The 10,450-nt window shown below is 38.4% G+C and overlaps 2 protein-coding genes across 7 annotated transcripts in view; both read right to left on the bottom strand.

The window, feature by feature from the left end:
• cnn2 (calponin 2) overlaps positions 1-6,126 on the bottom strand; it is a 22,742-nt gene extending 16,616 nt beyond the window's left edge. The window contains exons 1-2 of the mRNA XM_032532241.1: positions 6,115-6,126; positions 6,043-6,046 (exon numbers count right to left, since the gene is read on the bottom strand). The gene's annotated coding sequence lies outside the window, so the exon portion shown is untranslated. The remainder of the gene's footprint in view (positions 1-6,042; positions 6,047-6,114) is intronic.
• The window catches only part of crtc1a (CREB regulated transcription coactivator 1a), a 19,955-nt gene continuing 10,110 nt past the window's right edge, over positions 606-10,450 (bottom strand). For 5 of the 6 annotated variants that reach the window (XM_032532233.1, XM_032532234.1, XM_032532235.1 and 2 more), the window contains exons 12-15: positions 9,244-9,348; positions 6,643-6,726; positions 6,349-6,526; positions 606-5,486 (exon numbers count right to left, since the gene is read on the bottom strand). In XM_032532233.1, the coding sequence (XP_032388124.1) occupies positions 5,281-5,486; positions 6,349-6,526; positions 6,643-6,726; positions 9,244-9,348 (573 nt within the window). In that variant the 3' untranslated portion in view covers positions 606-5,280. The remainder of the gene's footprint in view (positions 5,487-6,348; positions 6,527-6,642; positions 6,727-9,243; positions 9,349-10,450) is intronic. The other variant, XM_032532237.1, reaches the window with a different exon arrangement.

Raw genomic sequence — 10,450 nt, 5'->3', positions numbered from 1 at the left:
CCCCCCCTTCAGTAACCACACACATTCCCACACACAGTTTGCACAATCTCTCAGCTATCAGACATCCCTGTTACACGTAGAACATTACCAAACGTCACTTTCAAGGCAGATATTCAAATAAAAGGGTGATATAGATGATTTTACCACAACATGTAAGTTATTATGACTGATCAATACATTCTACCAGTAGATGGAGCCCTTCAGTTTCCTAAAGACCAGATGCTGTATTACTGACCCAGATTGGTTGGAAGATTTTTTTTAATTTTTTTAATGAAAACAAGTGAAATTAAAAATGAATGTAATGTTTTATTTAGCAGAATAACATTGTGCCGTTTTATCCTATCCAATATTTTCTATATTTTCAAGCAGACTTTCTATGTTGCATTCTGACAAAAAGTCCTCCCCCCCCACATAAATTGTTAGTGTGGACAGAGTGGGAGAGGCAGGACAAATGCTGGGCGTGAAGCTGTGGAGTGGGTGGGAAAGCCTAAGTTATGCCAGTTAGGGGGGCTGTAATCATCATGTAACTGCCGTTTTAGTTAAAAACGTACTAGTGCTGTTTTTGTAGTCCACCCAATAACAAAAATGAGATTAAAGACATGTTGTTGCTTAGTCAAGATATATTTATTTTCATTTCATTTACAAATAATAATGCAAAGATACAAAGACAGAAGCCTTCACACAAGAAAGATACATCAGGTACAGTTCAAAACAGAAGCGCATTACATCTTTAATATAGCACACATTTACAGTCAACTTGGATTCTTTTGGTCCGATTTGACAGTTAAAATAGAAAACACACATTTTGAAGAACAAGGTTTGAACCAGTCATTTTTAAAGGGTTAGCTAAAAAAAAAAACGTCCCAACTTGCCAAGCTGTGCTGCAGAATGCTAGATTTTGCATATTCTATGAGCATAATGTTTCCTGTTGCTGCGAGTGTACCATAGGAGCATAGTGCACCCCTTCACGGCAGTAAAATGCATGTGCATTGTTTAGAATAGTATTACTGTACTCAGAAACAAAACACGTCGTAAAACAATTTAGCTGCCATTGTATGAGGCTTGAACCAGCAGCAGGCTGTTCTCAAAATGCACACAAGGGATTCATAGATGTGGGTAACCCACTGAGTGACAGAACATGACCATGACTTGGTTTCATCTTCCTGATTCAGATTAGTGTGTATATATGTATATAGGCTGACTGTACAGTGTTAGCTATTTCTTAGGTTGTTTCTCAGACAAGATGTACTGTATATAGTAATATTCACTACAAAATAGTGCTTGACAGCATATTTGTATAACAAGGCATAATTAAATACTTAATTTAAAGCAAAATACAGTATGTCAAGGTATTTTCTGAGATATTTTGAAATGCAGCATCATGCAGAAAAGAGAGAGAATATGTCAGTCGCATCTCTTTAAGTTATGCTGCAAGAATTTCTGTTACTATGTTCAATGTAAACAATGCATTGATACGTTCATAGGTTATATAGGAAATAATTCGTACCCCGATACAATATTTTGGAAAACAAAAGGGAGAGGGTGTGTTTCAGCAGAAGGATAAAATGTCTAAGCACTCTCACGTGTGTGGCTGTTTTGAACTTTGGCTTTCTGGTTCAACTGTCGATTTAACACAAAGAAATAGGAATATACAGTACTGATGACAGACATTAAATAACATTAAATTCATAAAATCTAAATAGTACCTATTCTGTTAAAAAAAAAAAAAATTCTGATAGCATGTAGCTGCTCCTTGCAAGTACATAGGAAGGGGAATTTCTGCAGAGTAAAGTAATTTATAAATTAAATTAATAGTGCTTTCAGGGCTTTGAAATGCATACGAAGTCCAAAGGAAATATAATTCATTCATCTAACTTCAAAACCTCAATAGGATATATTAATATGGTTATTGTATTGAAATTGCATTACTGATTCACTCTTAAATTTAAAAAGCAAAGTCATTTTGCTATTCTACACTGCAAGTGGTTCATAGGTAGTCCGATATTCCAGACACAGTATATAACAGACATGTTATATGAAGAGAAAAACAAACATTGCTCTATTGTAAACTCTTATCTCTGTAAACACTGGTACCATACCAATGCATACCTCAATGCTGATGTATGAAAAGGTGGGAGTAACAGGCGACACATCACTCAGAGCTATCTGCATGAGCACAACAAAAAGTTCAAAGGAATACCAAAACCGAAAACGGACCGACAAAGATGTCAGGCTCACTCTAAAGTCTGAGGTCCAGCAGAGAATATAGAGCCACAATGACATATTGCAGCACAGTATTTCTCAGTGCATTTTCTCACTTTGACATCATATACACATAAAGCACAAAAAACTTTGTTCCTACCTTACAGCAATATACAAAGCTAGTCTAAATTTTCCATGACATAGTAAAACTCTGTGGGCGTTGCACAGAAAATAAGCACATACAGCATATTGCAGTGTAAAACATAGTGCCAAACAGCTCATACATGTGCATAAAAGGCTGATTACCATATTTCCGATGCTTTTAGGCTTCACGTAGCACGTAGATTAGCCGACACATGATGCGGAAATAAAAAGAGACAAATTACCAAAACAAAACACTCGACAAACAAAGCAGACTCCACCCTTCAAAGGAAATAAAACCCAAGCCGTAAAGGAGAAGACATGTCCAGATATCCATGCGGTCACAACATTACTAAAATTGTGGGAAACCAAATGCATCCAGTATTTAAAAAAAATAATCTTCAAGTTTAAATTAATGTTAACAGATTCAATCCACATTATCAATTTGGATTGACATTATGTTAGAAATTATGGAGGAATATGCCGACACTGGAGGACCTTGACGCACATCAACAGAAAAATTGTTGCAGCTACAGAATAGTGTTTTTCATAGTGTAGAATATTTATTAAAAAAAATGTCTATATAGTTTCCTAGATATGAACTTATATTTCATTTTATGGTCATTTTAATAGTAAATATACCAGGACTGAATTACAACATACATTTCATAAAATAGTTTTCAGGGACTGGTTGATGTAATCTAGCACAATATTTTTGTAATATGCACATTTCAAATGAGAAATTACACTGTACCTGCTTCTTTGAATATTTTAATACTTTTAATTTGCTAATCCATATTTAATTATACTTTTTTTAGTTGATTTAGTTCCATTTTCTCAAACCTGCTGTCAAAAGCAGAAAGAGCTGCAGCATCAGGAACATGATCATCACTGTCCCAAAATACAAATGCTTTTTTTGGAAAAACTGTGTAACAGTAGACAGCTAACAAAATACTCACTTTAATTAAGCAAAACAGCTCTTTTAAATAGACCATCTGTATATGAAAAAATAACTATAATTTAATTTAGCTTTTTTTTCATATTTCTGTTCTTTTTTGTTTTTTACAAGAAGGCAATTTCAATCAAAAACAGGGCACATAACAGTCACGGGGGGGGGTATATAAACTCTCATAAATCTCTTTTAAATAAATGCATAAAGTGCAATATGAGAGATGGGACACAGTTATAATTGAATCCAATGGATCCTATCACTGATTTTTTTTTTAACAGCAACAAAGCCATAGAAAAAAATAAAATAAAAGCAGAACCAAAGCCCGGAGAGACATGGGACATCGAAATCAACAAGGGGCACGGACACACGAGCATGACGAGGAACGGATATTTAGTCTCACTGTAGTGCCAAGGAAACAAAAGTAATAATATAGAAAACGTAAAACATCATGCCCCATTTCCTTTTCAGGGAGGAAAAAAACAACTATTTGGTCCTACAGTCCATGAAGGCTAGATATGAGAGGCAATGAGGATGGCAACAACACAATTTTACAGATGTGACCTAAATACATTCTCATTGCATCAACAATGCTGTTCTAGTATAGAGGCAGTTCAATTGTTTGGAAAAATATATATATTTCAACTACACTGAGGTCACATATTTGGGAGTACTCCGGGAGAGTTTCTACTGTATGACACACGCACTGAGCATTTTTTCTCTAGTCTGAAAGGAAAATGCAAAAAGTAGTAAAAAGAAATCAAACATGGCACTGTGCATTCTATAAGAACCTTGCACATTGGCTTCCTTTAGTAAGGGTTCATTTTATCTGTTTCATTTTACAGTCCTCGACCAATCGCTGTAGTTTTGCATAGATACCATTTACGCAAAATCTAATCACATTCTGTACATGTAAAATATAAAACAAAACAAGCCTGTAAACATCTATTTCATAACAAAGGACTCGTATATCCATTTAGATTTGACTGATGAATGCCAAAATGACAAGGTCGTGAACGATGGATGAAGTACTGAATAAAGATCAGCGCACCCCAAAAGTACAACTACAGTAATGCAACGTTGAATTATGTAGGCCAAAGCCACATGTAAAACAGTAAAAATGACTCAACAATTACATTTTTTTTCTTATTTCACATATTAGTCATCTTTGCATGAAAACCAAAATGTCAAGCTATTAAGGCAAAACAAGTATGCACAGTGATTTGTGATTTCATGCATAACTGAAGACTGCTATTTGCCACAGTAAAAACCAAAAAAAAACCAGCATCTCCTGAAAATAACTTAGGTGGCAAAATAATGACCGCCATTCAGGACTTTAAAGGAAATTTGGTACTAATCAAAGCAGGCCTGTCTTTGGCTTCTATGACACACTACACAGGGATTTGCACTAATTTAATATCCGAACTATATGTACTACTGAGAGGAACCAGATCGGAACGGAGGGTAGTCAAACTTGACAGGTGTTTCCTCTGAGTCATAAAGCTACTCTGTATTAACAGGGGTGGGACAGGTAGATTGTTAAGGGTTTGCTCTGCAGACTTGGTTCATTCAGTCACAGATGGAGAATAAGTGACCTGCCTACTTCTGCCCTTATGATATTTTCATCAAGCTCCCTCGAAATGAAAACTAAGCATCTAAATAAATCAAAACTGGATGTGTCATTTGCACACACACACAAAGTAGTGACAGAAACATCATTCATACCATACCTTGAGTGTCATCAGTCATGAACCATCTTTCCGGTTTTAAAAACATTACAACGCATGTTTCTTTTAAAAGCTCTCTTGTGGGGTTTGATTGGGTTGTTTGGTGTGGAGGGGATGCTCTGCCCAGACGAGGTCTCGACCAGCGCGCTGCAGAAATCTGCTCCGTTTGGTTTTTATTCTCTTTGATGCGAACCTCCTCGCTCCCCCCAGGGCAGCAGCATTTACACACCTGTGCATGAGCATGTGGTGGTGGTGGTGTGGTTAGAGCCGGTCGAGGCGGAACGCGTCCTCTGTGGCGGCGTCAGCAAGGATCATGTCCGGGTCATTGAGCATGTGTAGTCCATCAAGTGTCAGCGGGTCGAATTTCAGATCATCCAGTGGGAACGGAGAGTCGACATCAAAGCTGACATCTGTGGACAGCGAGCCAGTCAGGTCCTTGGGCAGGCTGGGCGGAGACTCTCCGCTCACTGGATACAAGAAAGACAGCAATTCAAAAAAAAGAAGAAAAAAAAGGATAGTAGTTAAAGGCATTATTAGGCAAATATTAGTCTTGCATTGCCTGACCGTCCTCTTCAGCACTGCGGGCAGTCGGACTCAATGACCAGTGTTTTCAGAAACACGTTTTGGTGAACTAGTTTTGTAAAATATAAGATCGTATACCAGAGGAGCCACCATGGTGGTCTGGCTTTGAAATTCCAGAGAAGCCGGACCCATGTGACACGTTTGTCCAATCAGCTGCCGGTTTTCATTTTTCGGGCAACAATACGGATTAGCGCCGCCTGCTGTTATGGAGTCGTACTCTGTGTCTGCACAAGCAGAACGTACGCTCAAGTCGGCGTTGCTTCGGTGTGTTCCGAGGCCCTTTTTTTTTTACCAAGTCGGGGAGACTGTCAGTCCATCTGCCTTTTGAACAGTCCTAATTAATTCATCGGAATTTATCTCTGTGAGGTTTTTTAAGGGGCCGGTTCCCTGATTAAAATTAGAAAAGAAATCAATGGTAGCAAGAAGAGACAGAATGCTGACATGTCTGGGTTATGATTTGATTCTGTTGGATGCTTGCCATCATAATTACACATTTCCATTAACAACAGACACAGCTAAACAAACAACTGAAGGGTAAACTGGGTGGGGCTGAAAAATCTGGTTACATTTAATTTAAATAGGATGATTTTTTGAAAGAAACTGTCCCTGTATCAAGATATACAAGCAAATATGAAGCACAAGCTTTATTCTAATGTGGGATTTTGGAAATATCTACAAAAAGGTTTTAACAAAAGCAGCAGGGCATCACAGTCTGAAAGTGAGCAACATGATATGTGGAAGCAGCACCTGTGAGAATGATGTTAGGGATGTTGCCATGGCTACTGTAGCCCAGCTGCTGCGAGTCCTGAAGGTTGCAATGGCCAGTCAAACCCATCATAAGTGCCTGGGAGTAGTTGAGGGTGGAGGTCTGGTTATACAGGCTGTCAGAGCTGATGGGGGTTTCCATCATGTTGAACTGCTCCAACTGGCAATCACAACAGAGAGAAGCATCACAACTGCTGCATCTTACACGTAAAGTCTCCGAAGCAAGAGCAGGTTGAGAGCAGAACTAAACATGGACATTTAGGCTTTTGTCTGTACCTGTTGCGAGAGAGCACTGGCCTGAATGGACGGGAGCTGCTGGTCGTAGAAGTCTGCAAACACGCTGCCCAGTATGGAGTTATGCTGCAACAACAAACAGGCCACATCTGTTTATTAAGATTCTGCTAAAAAAAAAAAAAAAAAATCTAAACGAAATGAAAACCCTAGTGCCGACCATCACTTATGAAAATAATCTATCTAGGCTGCAGAAGATATACACTTAACATAACATGTGAAATATGAAAAAGACACAGTCAAAGCAGCTACATTGCTGGAACAACAAAGTGTTTAATATCACCTCATATACATATATATATATATATGTATATACATATATATATATATATATATATATATATATCAGAGAGGAGAAATGCAGGTGTAGTGATATTTCAAACAGAGACCTGCTTACAAGGCCAAATGCCCTATCTCACAAACCAAAATGAAAAATAACTAGTGTGCCATGATTTGGATCTGCTAAAAAACCTAAGTTCTTATTCCTTGGCCCATGCTACACCCTTCCACCAAGTTTTGTGAAATTTAGGCCTGTAGTTTTTCCGTAATCCTGCTGTCAGACAAACAAACAAAAAGCAAAGCAAAAACATAACCTACTTACTTATTACGGAGGTAATAATTGACTAAATGCATGAATTAATGTGCAAACAAATGACAACATAAGGGACTTGAGATTAATTACAGGAATAAGTACAATTCCATAAGAAAAGGCAGCTCCTTCCATATGAGCTTCCTCTGCTGCCTTCTGGTCTTGGTATTTTAATTAACCCGAGCCAAATGGAATGAAACTCACATGAAAGAAAGGGAATCGTTGAAAATATAATCCCCTTTGTGACTTTTTTCTCCCTCCATTGACTCATCTAGTGCTAGCTAATTCCTTCTGAGATTTTCATTTGAATGTCCTCATTAAACCTGTGACAAAAATTCTCCTATTTCACCGTGGCCTCTTAATGTACAAGTAATTGGATCATATTCTCAGCCCGTCCTCCCCCTAGTTCAAAACCAAATTATCTGTGTGTGCTGCAGATGTCCCCACAGGGCAGAGCAGCATAATAGAGCACACAGCCCGTCACTTGTGTTTTAGCCCGTGGATAACCTCAGCACTACGAGTGAGCCACTTCAGCTCAGGACACAACTGAGTGAGCAAACAATAGGACAAACATGTCAAAGTAAAATGCATACACACACTCACTTGCCACATTTCTCTGCAGCTCAAAAACACACAGTCACACTTACAATTCAGTAGAAGCAAATGCCTATTTAAAATGCTACCTAACTCTTTGGTTCTGAATCGAAAATAACATTATGTACATTTAAACGTGTTTTCCAAAAACACTTTGGCAGTTAACGAGTTACAGTACCACTGCCTTACCAGGGTTTTAAATCTCAACTGCTTTTACCGTGTCCCACACAGACTAACAACCCTGATCCATGTTTACCTAGGGTGTGTTTAGTTCATAAAGCACAACCCTGCAAGCAAGGTTCAGTTTGTTGAGATTCAACCATGGGAGTGATTAGCAGCTCGGGGGTAAGATTACTATTTCCCTTTCCATGCTACCTTTAATGCCCATGCTGGTGCGAGACCACAATAAACAGAGATCTGATGAACATAAAAAAACAGAGTCTGATATAGCAAGACTGGGGAGGGAACAGTGGAGATGCGACGCAAATACCACAAAAGCAGTAGAGGAGGAAGGTCAGGGACACAGCTACATAACAACACATCAATGACACGGCGTGTTTAAAGAGACTGCTGGTCAAATCTGGGCTAAGAGGCACTTCTTCATGTTACCATCTATTACTGTAAGCATATTGCATACATTCCATGGTTTGAAAAAAAAAAGTACAGTATATAAATTGTGATATACTATTTTTCTATTCAGTTTTATCTTCACAAGTTTTTCCTGAAAGACTTGACAATGTTAAGCTTGATTTGCTTTTATCATGTCATAGCATGAAAACCACCATCAGTTTAAGACCTGCCTTTTTAAATCTGTCTGCACTTCATTTTCTATCTCTTACTTTGTGATTTTAATTGTGCACTGTGTTTTAATATGTATAATCTTGTATGTTTTTGGAAAGGCACTTTGTGATTTTACCTGTAAAAAGTTCTCTATAAATAAAGGTTACTTACTTATGAGTCTAGTCAATAACAAGGATTGTGGTGGCTTGTATTAACTTCCACGGAGAGAAAACACCTGTGAATTTCCTGCTATGACACATTCAAATGTCAGCTGTGAAAAAGGTCTACAGCTGCATATTGATATGAGGAGATCCTCTTGTCAACATGATCTTTGTCCTGTTTTCTCCTTTCCAGATTTGTAGAAGCAATGTATGGAAACAGGTAAACAACTATTGTATAACCTGTTGTGTATTGCTCAGGTGCCTGAGATAAACTGACATACATATTTTTTTTCTTTGCCCAGATCTGCTAATGTCAACACAACACAAGCAGCTGTAGGAGGGAGGGGGTGTGGGTGCAGCCACAGAGTCCTACTCGGCAACGATAACCACAGGACTACGATGCAGGGGACGGTGACGTTTAAACAGAGCGAGCCAGCAGCTCGCTGGTTCACACGCCCTTACTTGAGGCGAGCCTCCAGGTGAGAAGCCTTGATTGGAGACGGGGGACGTTGGAGACTGATTGGCAGAGGATCCGACCCTACTGCGGTACTGTTGGAGGGAGGAGGCCTGACACAAGAGGACATGTTGGAGTTATTCACATTGGAGGATGTTCTTTACTTGTGTGTGTGTGTGTGTGTGTGTGTGTGTGTGTGTGTGTGTGTGTGTGTGTGTGTGTGTGTGTGTGTGTGTGTGTGTGTTTCAATGTGCTCATTCTGGATATGGAGCTTTGCTAACTGTATGCCTGGTGCTTTTATTCTGTAGGTTATCCAGTTTACCAGCAGCATCAGACCAGCTGGAAGTCATAACCAGCGGGTATCCTGACTGAGGAATCACTAAAATATTGATTCACTGCTTTTAATGGCCAGCATACTAGCATCTAATGCTGAAATACAATTAAAATATATTACATTAGTGCACACCATGTACCACAGCATGTCACATCAATGCATTAATAATACTGAAAAAGATCTGGGAGAAACAGAGAAAACTACAGGGGATTAATTAGGAGAGGAAAAATGTTGAAAGCAATCCAAGCTAAACTACTCAATACTGTAAAACCGGAGGATCACAGAGAACCGACTCTCTTTTTGCTCTGTTCTGTCATATCTGCTTTTTTTTAATCTGCTCAACCAACAAAATCAAAAGAAGAATATTTGCACACACTAATACAAAAACAGCAGTGTATATTCTGATCACAATATCCACTTGACTTGAGCAATCCACGAACATAACTGTGGGATAAAAAATATCACGGTTACTATCGTAATGAATAACAGATAAACTATCAAGTCACTCAGATTCAGAGGTGTATCAAACAAGACAGATAATCTCTTATCACTCCAGAGCCAAGGAGTTTAAACCACCACATTCCTAATCTATTCATAGATAGATAAGATATCAAAATATTGGTAGCATGAGATAGAGAAGTGATAAAGCAGTTCAAGGTCTCTAGACACATACTGTATATAAACTAGTGCAATGACAAGTTCTGGAACAGACCTGTATTTTTCTTTATCTTGTTATGTGTTTTTGCTTTAGAACTCCAATCTACAGCTCGGTAAAACCATCTCTACATAGGCTAGAGAACTGTTCAAAGAGTTTTGTATTTGTGGTTAAAATAACAGAAAGTTAGATCTAACCTCGCAATGAGTCACCCCCCCCCCCCCAC

The sequence above is a fragment of the Etheostoma spectabile genome, chromosome 12 (assembly GCF_008692095.1).
Source record: "Etheostoma spectabile isolate EspeVRDwgs_2016 chromosome 12, UIUC_Espe_1.0, whole genome shotgun sequence".
In the NCBI taxonomy this organism is placed as follows: Eukaryota; Metazoa; Chordata; class Actinopteri; order Perciformes; family Percidae; genus Etheostoma; species Etheostoma spectabile.
The sequence above is the reverse complement of the archived record's forward strand: the minus strand, read 5'-3'. Positions and strand labels throughout refer to the sequence as shown.